Here is a 14,043-nt window from a genome sequence, read left to right as displayed (position 1 = left end):
AACGTGCCGGCGTGTGCTCGCGACGCCATCTTGCGGAGCGCGACCAAACGCTTTGACGCGGCACAGCCTCTTTGTTTTCCTTTCTCTTTACCTTTCTTGTTATTTTACTCGTGTTTCGCGATTTAAGGATTGCCCCGCTGATCGATTGACTGTCCAGCTGTGTCCAGCCCGATGTTGGCCGTCGTCTGGATCGTTTGATTGAAGGAACGATAGATAGGGTGCCCTGAGACGGCACCGAGTAAGGAAATTAGGTTAGGATCTGTCTGCTGTGTCGCTACGACATGGACCTGTCCAAAGTGCCGAACGAGAAAAAACTGCACCTTTGCAAGTGGTACTTTCGCGGTACGTCATTCATAAAGCGATAATTATTTTAAATGACCTTGAGACTGATACTTTGAGCAACAGTTTATCGAGTTTTACGATATGTTGGTGTAATATGCCCAACATACATTTTGACATAAGTGTCTTGATAGGAATGTACAATGACACATTTCAAATATTGCATTAATTTTTTTGACACAAGCAAAATTTTGTCTTCAAATTTTGCTGCTTAAATTCTAATTTTTATCAATACACTTTGCATACACATTTTTTCAACATTTTCTTTACACATGACACTTCTGAATTGTCATTATTTTCACGAGTATAAAAAAATTCTGCAATGACTTATATATACTTCAACTCTAAAAAAAATTTTGTGGTTTATTTAGAAAAAAAGATTATAAATATTGTAACCCTAGTAGCATTTTCTAAAGAATTGGTGTTCAGTTAACTGAAGCAAAATTGAGTCAGATGTGTTATTCCCTGCTGCAAAATTCATACAGTGTATATACAGATACAACATTAGTTCAAAACTTACATTTATTGTATTCATTATATCAAATAAAAGGCTTTTTTCTTTTTTGCAAATTGTCATTTTGAGTTGTCATTACAACAAATGAACAACTTGTCTTATTTCTCTTTTCAGTCATAAATATTTTTTATATATCCATATATGTATAAATTTATAAACAGTATCTATAGATGGCACATATAAATTGTCAGAAATTATATTTTAAAATATCGAGTTCAGAATTAAACTTCAAGTATAATAAAGAATTTGTGTTGCAATACACAATTCATGGTATTGAGGTTTAATTTTTATATCATTGACTTCTTTCTTTATTTCCTAGTGATGCTTATCTCTTCTTTACCTTTTTTTCTTCCAAACTTAAATATGTATATATAGATTTTAAATGCAAAGAGTAATGTAGAGCACAGCGAGAAGTTTCAAAAATTGCAAGTTTTACATTAACTCGCCAATATTTTCTCCAACCTCTCTTTGTTACAGCTGGTTTTGCACTGCTGCCATTCCTATGGGCTGTGAATGCGATTTGGTTCTCAAAAGAAGCTTTCATAGCACCACCTTACGAAGAACAGAAGCAGATTAAAAGATGTTGGTATTGATTAATTTATTTCCTACAATGAATTTTAGATTCTTTTCTTTAACGATACTCATTTACGTTTCAGACGTAATTTTCTCTGCTATTGGCGCGATCATCTGGACAGCCGCCCTAATAGCTTGGATAATCATCTTTCAAACTCAGAGAGCCGCGTGGGGTGAATTCGCTGACGCTATCAGCTACATAATTCCCACTGGCATTCCTTGAGCTTAACTCCTCGTTTCAATACACGATAATTTATTGCAGAAATATGTGCATTAAACAATTGTATATTAGACTTTGTAATATATTTACGTCGTAATATAATTATAATTACAAATTTATATGGTAACATTTGATATTTAGCAATAAAAAAATAACATTCTTTTACATTTTACATATATAATTAAAAAATATCGAATTTTAACAAGTTTTTTTAAAAATAGTAGCGCTATTATAATTTCTCCGTTTAAAATTATTTACTTTCAGATATGTGTCTAACGGTTATATGACAGAAAATGCTGTCCAAAATACACTGTATTTATTTTCGTACGTTTAAATCTCTCTCGCATATCGATTTATTCGAAAATATGCTGCAAGGAAATACGAGCGAGATTATAAGTACGCAGATCCAAATACGTAAAAATCATATACCTCTGCATCTAAGCAACAATTTGCGAATTTTGTTTCGCATTTTAAATTTGAATAACTCTTCGTCTTTGCACGTATAATCTTATATCTCTATAAACTAATCTGGATAGAAGCTGAAACAGAGAAACACATGATGCATGTTATACGTAATGATGTCGTTTCTATATGTCAACAAAAAAGACGAGAACTTACCAACAGGGCGAATAAATCCGCACCCATAAGCATGTAGAATACGTCATGCCATCCGCCCCATCGAGATACTAGACCTGCTAACAGCGGACCGACCGCAGCTCCGATACTACCAGTTCCATCGATAATAGCAGTCACTGTAGCTAAGGCCTTTGAATTTTCTCCTAAGCTGGGATGAGTTCCTAATTCAGCTGACACAGCGGTCGTTATCAATGCGTAAGGACCGTTTACTAACAGTCCCCCTATCAGTAATAATACTATGTTGACGCCTAGGCTGGTATTTCCAGTATAATCGTATATAAATAACTGAAATATATAACGCAGATATTAAAATACAAACGCTGTATATATACAATGATTTTATGTATTATTCGGATTTATATTGTACATTATCAATCAATAAAATTAGAAATGCTACTTTCTAGAGATGTACAAATCAAGAATTTGTAAAGTCGAATCTATGATATGTTCGAAATTGAATTGAATCAAATCTAAAATTTTCACATCAAAACGAATCAAATCCATTGCCTATAATATAAAAATTATAAATATTATAAAACACATGTTTAAGCAAAGTTACTAATCTCGACAATGTGAGGCATACGCGTGAGCGGGAAGTTTATTAAAAATCTATCAGACAGAAAAAATTGTACTCACCGCGGGAAATGCAAGTCCAAACATCGCAGCGCACGTTAACGCGCTCATGCCACTGTAATCCGACAGAACTCCAGCCGCTATGGCGCCTACTATGCCACCCACGTCGAATAGAGTCGAAAGATCTGCGCTCACAGTTGCGCTGTACGTAGCTGTAAGAAACTCTTATTGTAATATTTTAAAACCAAAGATTATTACTAAGATTAATATTGTTCAAATACCCACTTGAAGCCGCGATGTATAATGGTAACCAGTAAAGGAATGTATAGCTAACGAGCTTCGCGAAAAACAACGATAAAGAATATTCGATGACACCCGGTATCTTCAAGGCTCCTATGAAACCAATCGCGCTGTTGCAAGATGTATTGTGATCACGTCGGTGTCCGGACAGCATCGGGCTGGTTTCAGAACGTGCCGTGTTCTTTTAGACACAAATTACAATAAATATTACTAATGATATTTATGCGCGTATTAGAAGAAAACAGTTGTGATATTAATAAATTTTATAGTAACACATTGCTGCTCGAGATATAGGGGCACTGTGCACACACACTAGTTGCTGTATGAACGCCAGTAAATGACTTTTAAGAAAAATATTAAAATAAAACTTTAAAATAAATTACAAATTTATTGATATTTTTTTAGATCTAATTTTCATACAGATTTGATTAAAATATTGTTTTACTTGAAAATATAAGTATATTAAGTTGTTTTATTTGTTCATTGACTAGTTCAATTTCTTATTTATTTATTAATTAGTACAGTGACCCTACATATCCTTACACGATATAAGAATTACACAAAGAATTAAATATACATCGTATAACACATGCATTGCAATTTTTCGTTAAAATAACAGTTTTAAAGCTACACAGCAGTGTTAACTATTATAGTGGCATGCACTTACGTCGGCAGCAAGTTGTTCACGGTAGACACAGCGATAGATGACACGCTAGGTACAGTAGATGCTTATTTATTTACGGAAGTGCAAACTACAACTCTAACAAAAATTTAACAATTTATCTCAGCACACTTGCATTACTAAAAAAAACCTAGGAAAACTAAAATAAAATTGTAATTACAGAAACATAGAGATCATGCTTATAATTTAATTATGGACGTGCTATTACGTGCATTAATCAATAAATAGTGTTATAGTTACGCTACAAAAATGTACGTTTATTAGAATAAAAAAAAACATCTACTATGCTAATACTAATATTTGGTGAATAAAAGCGCAAAAGTATCAACAGCAATTACAAGGTAAACTTACGTCCTCGCTTATACTACGAGATTCGTAACCTATGTCAGTCGAGTCATCATCCGAGCTATTCGTTACGTCAAGTTTCCGATATCCGGTGGAAGCAGGCGGACTGTATCCTATGTCGACGGGGTTCGGTATTAAAAACAGGAAGACGAGAAATCCCACCAGTCCCATTATCACTCCGGGTACTATGAAACTCAGGCTCCAATCGGACTCGACGTACGCCGCTGCGATCAAGCTGCCTAATATATTTCCCAAGGATGTGTGAGAGTTCCATATGCCAAAGATTAAACCGCGTTTGCCTTTTCCAAACCAATTTCCCACAACGGTCACTACACCTGGCCATCCGGAAGTTTGAAAGATTCCACCTAGCGCCTATATATCGAGAAAGAAAAAGAAGTAAAAGAATGTCTACATTTTAGAATATTTTACAATGTAAAGTCACCAGTCAATGAACAAATAAATAAAATTTTAATATTACACGATCTTAAAAAGATTGATAATAAATAATTAATGTAAGAGTTACTTCTTTTAATATATGCGTATTGAGTTGACAAATAAGTTCATTCGGTTTTTGCTTCGGCGCATATTCAATTAGATTCACTCTTTTTTTTTAATTCTTTTGTGTATCAAAAAAATTGTTTCGTTCCACTCTAAAAAAAACGAACAAACTTTTTTGCTAATTCAATATGTTCCATTTCGTTTATAAATTAAATTAAATAAGTTTATATTAGTTTTAATTAATGTTACAGGTATATTTTTTTCATTAGTATAGATATATATTTTATTTTTTTACTTAATATTTGACATTTTCAAGTAAAAAATAATACTTTAATCAAATCTGTATGTACAAAAGTAGATCTAACAAATATTAATTGCAATTTATTACTTTAAAATCTAATTATTTTAATTTTCTTTTTTTTTGAAGTTATTTACTGGTGATTATTTAGCTACTGATGCAGTAACCTTATTGATATTTACCTGCACGAAAACGAAGTACCAAAAATTATGAATGTTGTATGGTTTAGCGATTCCAAACAAATAGCACGATATGCCTGACGCGAGCATACCAAAGGAAAGGAAATATCGCAGATTCACTCTCTCAGCTATGAGCCCACTGTATGAAGAAAGAAAGAAAACATTTATTGATAAAATAATGTTGTGAATTCTTAGCGAATGATGTTCACTTCAAGATAGTAACCTGAAAAACATAGCCACTGCATATGTGAATAGAAATGCTGAGTCCAACATACCGAGTAATGCTGGTGCATCCTCTGTGTCTGTAAATAAAGAACGTAGCTTATTCATACGTTCTAATAAGAGCACGTTTTTTTCTGCGATATTTATACAAGAAAAAAGTACATTCTTGTTTTGAAAACATCTTTATTTGCGAATTATTAAATATTAAAATGAGATTATATAGCCTTAAACAGAGATAATTTGCTTGCATGAAAAAATTTTATATAGTTTCATAAAAAATATATATTCTTGTTATTCAATAATCATTTTCATGAGTTAAGTGTAAAAAATACCAAATAGAAAAAAAATATCTTCAAACTAAGAATTAGAATTTAATACTATTATCAAAACATTAAATCAGATTATGCTTTTTAGAGAACTATTATAATATTGGAATAAAAATGTTTTGTTGATATTCAAAATTAAATTCTTTAAAGATAAAATTATGTATAAGCAAGAATATAATTTCCTCATATATGAAATAATGATTGTTAAATAGCAGGGTTGGGTAATAACTAGTTAAAAAAATTAAAAGTTAAATAATAAAGTTAAACAGTTAAAGTTAAACAGTTAACTTTAACTTTTAACAATAACTTTTAACTTAGTTAAATTTTAATTTTAACTAGTTATTTTTTAAAAATATAAACTTTAACTTATTAACTTTTTTTTTAAATTAAAAATTAAAAATTTATCTATGTAAAAGAGAAGAAAAGAAATTATCTTAATTTAATTTTAAAATAACTTTTAACTAGTTAGTTTTTTGGTTCGTAACTTTTAATGTAATTAAATTAATTTTATAAACTGTTAATTTTAACTTAATTTAGTTTTAAAAAATATTTTCCCAATTCTAATAAATAAAATAAATTAGTTTTAATTAGATACTAATGTTATTTTCTGTGTATCTGTCACTCTCTTCTATCTCTTAACTTACCAAATGGAGCCCAGTCGCACCAGGTGTTCCGGTTACTATCATTCACTAAAACATTGTCAGGTACTGGCAGTCCACTGCAATTGAGACTCAGGACATTCTTCACCACGGAGATCGGCTTTCGAGTCAAATGATAACAAGTGTATGCCAGGTAGGTGAGCGCCAGGATGCCTCCCTGGTGCCATGCCATCCAATTGACACGGCGATGCTCGCAACAACCGTTGCATGCACACCTTGCACATTGCAGACCCCATGGCAGATCTTTTGTTGGTCCGTTCATACTTAATACTTTCTTGGAGTATTTTTTTCAGTATCATTCAATATAAATATTCAGCTTTCTTCAATATCATTCGATAACTCAATGAATATTAAATATATGTTCATCGAACAAAACCTTGGACTCTGTACCCTTTGGCAGGATTCTTTTTGTGCGAGCAAAATTGAATAATCTTTATCGTAAACATTCGACGTGATATAAAATGCAGACAAATTTAAATAAATAATAAATATCACAATTATATTAATTAGCTAATCAACGAACATATAGAGATCTCTTTGTGCGATCTCTCGACAATTTATTCAAGTACAGCGTTGCTTCCGTTGTCTCCACGTTTCGCATATTACTGATCGTTTGTCTGTCTGGTCAAGATTTGATATAGCGTCAATCGAAGCCTAGACTAATGGAGTAAAAGTGGTAAATAAACGCAGCTGTCAGTCATAACCTAAGAAACAAAGAAAACGTCTTTAGAAAAGGAGAATAGTGGTGAAGAAAACATGAGAATATTGTGGAATATTGTCTACCTGGTTGAAGAAGAATTCCGCAGATGAAAAATTCTCAGTAAATGCAATCCAGCCTTTTGTCTTTCCTTTCCCTCTCTTTCTTCGAAAGTGCAGTGTTTACTGCACCACGAGATGACTGGTTATGAACGTCAGCAACAGTCTGCAACGCCCACAGCAGCCCACAGATGGTACTCTCACGTACATATGCATACAACGTACATACATACATTGACTTAATATCTGTCATATCGCTAATTGCAACAGTTTTCGAATGTGTTAATTATGCATGGTCCTTGGACTCTTGGATAACGTTATTGCCATTACGTTAGGTAAAAAAAATATTGCGTTGTGCAAGTTCGTTAATGTCACGATCAGTTTTAGGTTATCTCGCAACAATAAATATTTCTGAAGAAAAGTAGAAAAATTAATATCTCGTAGTTTTTAATTTTAATTAATCAATTAGTATTGATTTTATAATTTTTAATTCTCAATTTTTAATTTTATTACGTATTTTTTGAATATTTTCTCTGGAACTGATAACAAGGATCTATTATTGAAATCACTTATTGATATTAAATTATTGTTATTAAAATAAACTTAGTATTTCTTCTTTTTTACAACAGTTATGTCGTTTAGGTTCCTTAAAATTAATTGATATTTTTTAATCACTATAAATGAATTTCATAGATCCAGTAAATGAGTTAAGATCTTTTCATGTCAACTCCAGAGAGTTAAATTATTTATTATATACATACATAATACCTATTCTACATACATATATATCTATAGTAATATTTTGTATGTGCATAGACTACGAATATAATGTTGAATATAATGTAATGATTTGTAAAATGTGCTTACATTGATATGATTTATGATTACAGAATTGTGTGGTAGATTTCAATTTGGACAATTTGCATTGTAGAATGCCATGAGTGACCTCAAAGTGTATCCTTATTTTAAATTACTTGTTTATAATAAGATTTGCCATTTCATTTATTATCTTTGACACTTTAGCATTACACAGGGATCTGTCTGTACCTTTCCCAAGTCCCAGAGAAGCAGAAGTTGTATATCAGGTACTTCGAGTCGACAAAGAGCCATCGAGAAGCGAAGTCACAAAGAAGCTTGAATTAAATAACAATATTCTGGAAGTGTAAGTGCAAAGTTGTATTAACTCTTAGCAGAGCAAGTAAGTTTTGCAGAATCTAGAAAAACAACTTTTCTATGTATTAAATGAAAATTACAGACAAGTCTTTAACAATTGTGAAATTTAAGAACTTTGCTTATTTTATTTTTATTTATTGAAGGATTTTATTAAGGATATTTACTAGCAGGAAAAATCAGGAAAATTTGAAATTTTTAGATTTCTTGTTTTACTCTTGAAAATCATGGATTTTGATTGATAGGAGAGACTGGAATTAAAAACACTAGTAAATTGCAACATCTATATAAAAGGATATTGGACAAGATAAAAGGATAAAAATTTGTAATGACCATTGTAGCACATTTCTACTTTTTTACATTTTTATATCTTAACATTTTTTTATATAAATGTTACAACTTGCTTTTAACAGTCTTCTCTTTTACACAGGAAAATTTTTACAATTTTTAAATTTAAATTCCATCTTTATTTTTCTGACAAAATTGTGTCTGATTATTTTTTCATGATGCAAAATGTTAATAATTGATAAGTAATAAATATGGCACATATTCATGAAAGATGGGAAAAATATATAACTAACAATGGAGCATACTTTGAATAAATTACTTTTTATCATTCTCTCGAATTTAACGTGTTTTTTTTTTTTTGAAAAAAAATCCGCATTTCATACTTTTACACCTTGTAAGCCTAGCTTATATCAATAAGAGTTATTATAAATTTCTTTATGTATGTTGCTCTACTAATGTTTACCATTCTTCGTGCAGGTCGTTCAGCGGTAAAGAAGCAAAAAAGATACGTGTAGCGCTTACGTCTTTCTTTGATAATCTATTGTTGGTCACGGAAACTATCAAACAATTTGGTCCACCCGAGCCGACGTACGATCATTACTGAGCCAACACTTCGCCGATTATATTTCATCACCATTGGTTTTGAAATATACATGTAATATGCATTATGGAGCACACTCCCGCGCCTTATGGTCCCAGGGCAGTCTACGGATATGCTATGTACATCGGATCGAATATGCTCTTCCTGTTGTACGTGATATGGGCAATAATACCGGACGAAGTGCTGCACGATTACTTGGGCCTGACGTACTGGCCTTCCAAATATTGGGCTGTTGCGATACCCATATGGGCACTGACCGCTCTTGCCACGTTTGCGTTCCTGATTTATCCGGCTATCAACATGGTGATAACTCCGGATATCGATGATATTCGAACCATCATGGATAAGTACGTCCTGCCGAAAACCGAAACCACTTCAGACGGGATACCGGCTGTGTCTGATATACCAATCACAGAAGTCTGTCGGAAATTATATCTGAAAAAAGATTCATAATTGTCTGCTGTAATAATTGTAATTCTAATTTCTTTTTCCTTGAGATGGGTATACAATTTGTTAGAAATAATATTTGAAAAATACATGTGTTACGAGAATCTGGTAGGCTAAAATTTTAAAATTTAACAACAAAATAATGATCTCTAAATGATGTAAGAACACTTATTTTTTTATGAATTTTGAGGCGAAAAAATACTACATAGATTTTTGATAGATATCGTTCAAATCCATAATGTTTTATTTAAAATACAATTTGCATCGCGGAATTATCTCCAAAATCTGTTGCCACGATATATTCAAAATTTTATTAAATCTAATTGATTATTAATCTATAATTAATCAGTATTAAAATTGATTAAGTTTTATATTTAAATAATTTATGAAATCACATACAAACAAATAATTAGATATGTATATATGTATATTTCATGCATTTATTATTATTAAATTTATAAAATACACATAATAAATATATATTTTATACATTTATCAATACTTAATAAATATAAAATAAAAAAAAGTTAATAAATATAAGTATATATAATATTGATTAGCATTGGAAATTGATGGACATCGTTTATTTATAAGATCTGTAATTATACATTATATACATATAACATACATACAAGGTACATTTTTATATTATACACGCATTACTGTACGGAGATATCTCCATGTTGTATGCATATTACATAATACGATGTAAGTCAGTATGGACTGTGGGATGAGAGCATCAACATTTCGATTTATGAGTATCGTTAATTCTATGATGAGAAACGTAATTCTTGAGAAGCACACGTGCGAGACGAGCAACGCTGATGAAAACGACAGCAAGGATAATCCTCCTACACATGATTTTCACATCAAAAATCTCCACAAGACGATCATGGATTTGCGACAATCATTAAGAGACAGAACAAGAAAGAGCAAAAACGAGATATTTTATAGCTTTGAAATAGTTTCCACGAGGAAACCCGGTACGTTTTACCGAAGGTCTGTATAATAAAAAAAAAATTGAGTTACACCATCGACAGTATGATTTTTAATTAAAACAATTATGGTAATAAAAGGAGCAAGATTTTTTTTAAGATACGAAACTTTCGATGCAGATTTTATCGAGGTTATAACTGTACATAATTCTAATCTTTTTTTTTTTAAGACAAATCGATTTTTGCTTCTTAAGAAGATGACAAAAAACACGATTTGCGTAAAAATTATATATTATATATATATATATATATATATATATAATTTTGTATATATATAAATTTTGTATATGTATGTGTGCGTGTGTGTGTGTGTGTGTGTATGTAAATGTAAATATACATTTTGGTTGAGTAAGATAATATAATTTTTTAAATAAAATTTAGTTAAAATTAATGACTTATAAAATTAATTTAGTTTTATTAAAAGTTACATGAATAGAAACTAACTCAGTTAAAGTTGCATTAAAATTAATTTAAGTTAAATTAAAAGTTAGTTTTAAAAAGCGTTATTCATATTAAATTAAAAATTTGTAATTTTTTAAAATTACTGAAATTACTCAAAATAATTATAATATAGATCATAAAATTTAATGTTTTATTTCTAAATTATATTTATATATAAAAAAATATTATTTTTATGTGGGAATGTATTTTTTTTCTTATAATTGTTTTCTTCTGCATAATTTATTAACTTGGAAATAAGTTAATAAATGAAATTTATGTGATTTAAAAATAACTAATTAAAATTAAATTATTTTTAATTAATTAACAATAAGTTAATTAATTTTTTAATTTTATTATTTAATTTTTGACTTTTTAACTAGTACTAGCCCTGATATATATATGTGTGTGTAATGTGAATATTAGACTTCTCGCAGATATGGAAGAATATTCGCCTTTCTTTTACGCGTTAACGTGGCATAATGAAATAGCCTCCGGCAACGATGACTATCTACCGTTGGACTTAGTAGAAAATTTTCCACCTAATACCCTTTTACATCTAGCGGCTAAGGGTCTAAAGCGTCACGAAGTTGTCCATATCCTGAAAAAAGCTCTTACATTTGGAATAGTTAATATATTTGCATTGCGAGGAGGTAATTAAATTAACATTTTCTACAATGACTCTTCAACCAACTCTAATTATCTTGATGGACAATCGTTTAATTTATCCATTGAACAACTTATATATAATCAAATTATGTAATTTTTGTTTGTTTATGTTACATTACAGAAAAAAAATAATTAAGAAAAATAAGGTTTAACTTTTTTTAAATAAAAAGTGTTGAAATAAGGAAGAAAAATTACTCATACATAATAATGTATAAAATTGTGAGTTATATGCAACTGCAACATATATAAAATATTGTACAATGTAATTGCAATTTTACTTTTCGAGTGAAGGAAAATAATGCAAAAGTTTTTTTTCTGATTATTTTTCAATTATAATTTCTCTCAAATTCTTTCGGTGAAGCTTAATTTTTTAGAAAGCAAAAGAATCTAAATAAATGAAGTATGTTCCAGAGATTCCTTAATCTTTTGAAATACATTCAGATTCAAAATATCCTGTAGATCACAGCGTGTAATATATCATTAAACAATCGTGATCGATAAAATTAACATCCTACCATGTTTGTGATTGTTAGAATCAAAAGAATTAAATTTGCGATAAAATCGATCTTTGCGGCTCGAATTTATCAATCTCCCAGAGTTTTTGCCGGGAAAATGGCACTTTTTTGCCCGAATTGCAGATTCACTGTGCAAGAATGGTGACTTCGAACATGCATCGGACTTGGTCGCTTTCATTAGAGAACAGTTTGGTGATACGTTTTGTGTATGCGTCGCAGGATATCCGCAAAAGCATCCAGAATCACCCTCCAAGGAGCTCGACTTGTATTACCTGAAAGCGAAAGTAACAATCGACGACATTGCGAGTTGTAACTCACGCGAGCATGATTTATCGAGACCGAGATTTAAATCGGTCATTTAAAAAACAATATAAGACAATTTTTGTCAGAATTAAAATATCAGGGGATTCAGAATCAGGAAAGGATTATATTTTAGCCGCAGTATATAATATTTATAAAAGATTTATAAAATATTTATCTAATAAATTATTTGAATATTTTATAAAATTTACCAAAATATTTCATAAATATTGTATTTTTATAATTACATTGAACAGATCATAAAGATTTATCATAAATATCACACACGCGTAAAAATATTTATAAAATTGTATAAAATCTATATTTTAATATCATGTTAAATAAATTTTATGTTTTTCTTTTCTATAAAATATGCAGTAATAAATATTTATGAATATTATAAATATCGTATACTATCTGGCACACAATTTCCTTCCAGTATTTCAACTTCGATGAAACTTTGACTTACGTCATTTTTTTTCAAATGACCGATTTAATTGCTTCAAATGTAAAATACTTTTAGGTGGAGACAGGCGCGGATTTTATCATAACGCAAATATGCTTTGAATCTCAAGTCCTGATAGATTTCGTGAGGGATTGCCGAGAAATTGGGATTCGAGTTCCGATCCTACCCGGACTCCTCGCGCCAACGAGTCATGCGTGTCTGGAGAAAATGATGGACATGTGCGGGCTCGACGTGCCGGTTGAAATTAAAAACGATTTGGCACGAATGAAGGACGATGATCGGGCGGCAAGGGAATATTCAGTCGACCTGATAACGCGAATAATTACGGACGTGATTGAAAGCGGAGCTGCATGTGGTTTTCATCTGTTCACGTTAAACAGGTAAAACATTAATAATAGCACCTTTAAAAGTGTAATGCTAAATTAGAAAAAAAAATGATTCCTCCTACGTATATTATGTATTTATAGATTATCGTTGGTGGCGGAAATATGCAAACGCGTAGAATCGCTCAAAGGGAAAAACCCATAGTGCAGAAATCTACCATGCTCCAGATCAGGATCAATGTTATTAGCTGAGCGAGAAAAAAAGATCCAGTTAATTTTTTATACGAAACAAAATAAAAACCGACCATACATCTTCATTTTAATTATTACCCTGGCTGCACCATAAAGGTACTATTCAAGCATTAAACGTTGAGCGGATGCGCAAAAAATTGCGTTGAAATCTAAATTTGCTAATCCCTGCTTTCTGATGCTAAAGCAGTGAAATTTCCTGTGGGCGAAGAAAAACTAGCGTTTATTCTCATCTACTCTCCACCTCACTACAAGCAAATAAGCTAACGCTATCGCTTTCTTTCCTTTCATGGAGTGTAATAACAGTAACGTAAGTGTTACTTGTTTAAAATAACATTCTCAACCCTGTTTATGAGCCATGTTTTGCAATTAATTAAAGTCATTACAGATTCTGTGTTAACTCAAATAGCAATATAGATAATTGAATGTCAATCATTTTAAAAAATTTCGTAAAAAAAAAGA

The 14,043-nt window shown here is 30.8% G+C and overlaps 5 protein-coding genes across 9 annotated transcripts; 4 read left to right on the top strand and 1 right to left on the bottom strand.

Moving 5' to 3' along the window:
- Positions 1–12: 12 nt before the first annotated feature.
- LOC105204541 (gamma-secretase subunit pen-2) lies at positions 13–1,811 on the top strand. Its single transcript, XM_011173637.3, has 3 exons — positions 13–342; positions 1,331–1,435; positions 1,510–1,811. Exons 1-3 carry the CDS (start codon positions 282–284, stop codon positions 1,647–1,649), a joined length of 306 nt encoding a protein of 101 aa, XP_011171939.1. The 5' UTR covers positions 13–281; the 3' UTR covers positions 1,650–1,811.
- LOC105204542 (glucose-6-phosphate exchanger SLC37A2) lies at positions 1,692–7,290 on the bottom strand. Of its 2 annotated transcripts, XM_011173638.3 has the most exons (10): positions 7,148–7,290; positions 6,350–7,068; positions 5,381–5,459; positions 5,161–5,296; positions 4,189–4,554; positions 3,823–3,867; positions 3,141–3,336; positions 2,919–3,067; positions 2,265–2,567; positions 1,692–2,185 (listed from the first exon to the last, which is right to left on the bottom strand). In XM_011173638.3, the coding sequence occupies exons 2-10, from the start codon at positions 6,624–6,626 to the stop codon at positions 2,117–2,119; spliced, it is 1,620 nt and encodes a 539-aa protein (XP_011171940.2). In that variant the 5' UTR covers positions 6,627–7,068; positions 7,148–7,290; the 3' UTR covers positions 1,692–2,116. The 2 variants fall into 2 exon arrangements, with proteins under 2 accessions (XP_011171940.2, XP_011171941.2); XM_011173639.3 differs by lacking the exon at positions 3,823–3,867.
- On the top strand, positions 7,211–9,553 carry LOC105204540 (EKC/KEOPS complex subunit LAGE3). Of its 4 annotated transcripts, none has more exons than XM_011173636.3 (4): positions 7,211–7,314; positions 8,011–8,074; positions 8,154–8,282; positions 9,056–9,553. In XM_011173636.3, exons 2-4 carry the CDS (start codon positions 8,058–8,060, stop codon positions 9,180–9,182), a joined length of 273 nt encoding a protein of 90 aa, XP_011171938.1. In that variant the 5' UTR covers positions 7,211–7,314; positions 8,011–8,057; the 3' UTR covers positions 9,183–9,553. The 4 variants fall into 4 exon arrangements, with proteins under 4 accessions (XP_011171938.1, XP_011171937.1, XP_039302388.1 ...); XM_011173635.3 differs by having other exon boundaries at positions 7,313–7,455; XM_039446454.1 differs by lacking the exon at positions 7,211–7,314 and adding an exon at positions 7,456–7,541.
- LOC113002622 (phosphatidylinositol N-acetylglucosaminyltransferase subunit P) lies at positions 9,105–9,730 on the top strand. The gene has a single exon (XM_026132154.2). The coding sequence runs from the start codon at positions 9,246–9,248 to the stop codon at positions 9,630–9,632; it is 387 nt and encodes a 128-aa protein (XP_025987939.1). The 5' UTR covers positions 9,105–9,245; the 3' UTR covers positions 9,633–9,730.
- A 362-nt stretch (positions 9,731–10,092) lies between these two features.
- Positions 10,093–13,645, top strand: LOC105204539 (methylenetetrahydrofolate reductase). The gene is made up of 5 exons (XM_026132155.2): positions 10,093–10,625; positions 11,486–11,712; positions 12,367–12,527; positions 13,067–13,389; positions 13,477–13,645. Exons 1-5 carry the CDS (start codon positions 10,345–10,347, stop codon positions 13,535–13,537), a joined length of 1,053 nt encoding a protein of 350 aa, XP_025987940.2. The 5' UTR covers positions 10,093–10,344; the 3' UTR covers positions 13,538–13,645.
- Positions 13,646–14,043: the final 398 nt, after the last annotated feature.

This window comes from Solenopsis invicta, chromosome 3 (genome assembly GCF_016802725.1).
Source record: "Solenopsis invicta isolate M01_SB chromosome 3, UNIL_Sinv_3.0, whole genome shotgun sequence".
Classification (NCBI taxonomy): Eukaryota; Metazoa; Arthropoda; class Insecta; order Hymenoptera; family Formicidae; genus Solenopsis; species Solenopsis invicta.
This window is presented reverse-complemented; position numbering and strand designations above follow the sequence as displayed.

What these genes read in the sequence shown, in the direction of transcription:
- LOC113002622 (XM_026132154.2), top strand. Translation starts at nt 9,246, where the DNA reads ATGGAGCACACTCCCGCGCCTTATGGTCCCAGGGCAGTCTACGGATAT.
- LOC105204541 (XM_011173637.3), top strand. Translation starts at nt 282, where the DNA reads ATGGACCTGTCCAAAGTGCCGAACGAGAAAAAACTGCACCTTTGCAAG. An exon ending in TTGCAAGTGGTACTTTCGCG is followed by an intron (nt 343 to 1,330) that starts GTACGTCATTCA and finishes TCTTTGTTACAG; the next exon opens with CTGGTTTTGCACTGCTGCCA. An exon ending in ACAGAAGCAGATTAAAAGAT is followed by an intron (nt 1,436 to 1,509) that starts GTTGGTATTGAT and finishes TTTACGTTTCAG; the next exon opens with ACGTAATTTTCTCTGCTATT.
- LOC105204539 (XM_026132155.2), top strand. Translation starts at nt 10,345, where the DNA reads ATGGACTGTGGGATGAGAGCATCAACATTTCGATTTATGAGTATCGTT. An exon ending in CCCGGTACGTTTTACCGAAG is followed by an intron (nt 10,626 to 11,485) that starts GTCTGTATAATA and finishes TGTGAATATTAG; the next exon opens with ACTTCTCGCAGATATGGAAG. An exon ending in TATATTTGCATTGCGAGGAG is followed by an intron (nt 11,713 to 12,366) that starts GTAATTAAATTA and finishes CCCGAATTGCAG; the next exon opens with ATTCACTGTGCAAGAATGGT.
- LOC105204540 (XM_011173636.3), top strand. An exon ending in AATAACAATATTCTGGAAGT is followed by an intron (nt 8,283 to 9,055) that starts GTAAGTGCAAAG and finishes TTCTTCGTGCAG; the next exon opens with GTCGTTCAGCGGTAAAGAAG.
- LOC105204542 (XM_011173638.3), bottom strand. Translation starts at nt 6,626, where the DNA reads ATGAACGGACCAACAAAAGATCTGCCATGGGGTCTGCAATGTGCAAGG. An exon ending in CTCGTAGTATAAGCGAGGAC is followed by an intron (nt 3,868 to 4,188) that starts GTAAGTTTACCT and finishes TACTGTACCTAG; the next exon opens with CGTGTCATCTATCGCTGTGT. An exon ending in CGGATTTATTCGCCCTGTTG is followed by an intron (nt 2,186 to 2,264) that starts GTAAGTTCTCGT and finishes TCTCTGTTTCAG; the next exon opens with CTTCTATCCAGATTAGTTTA.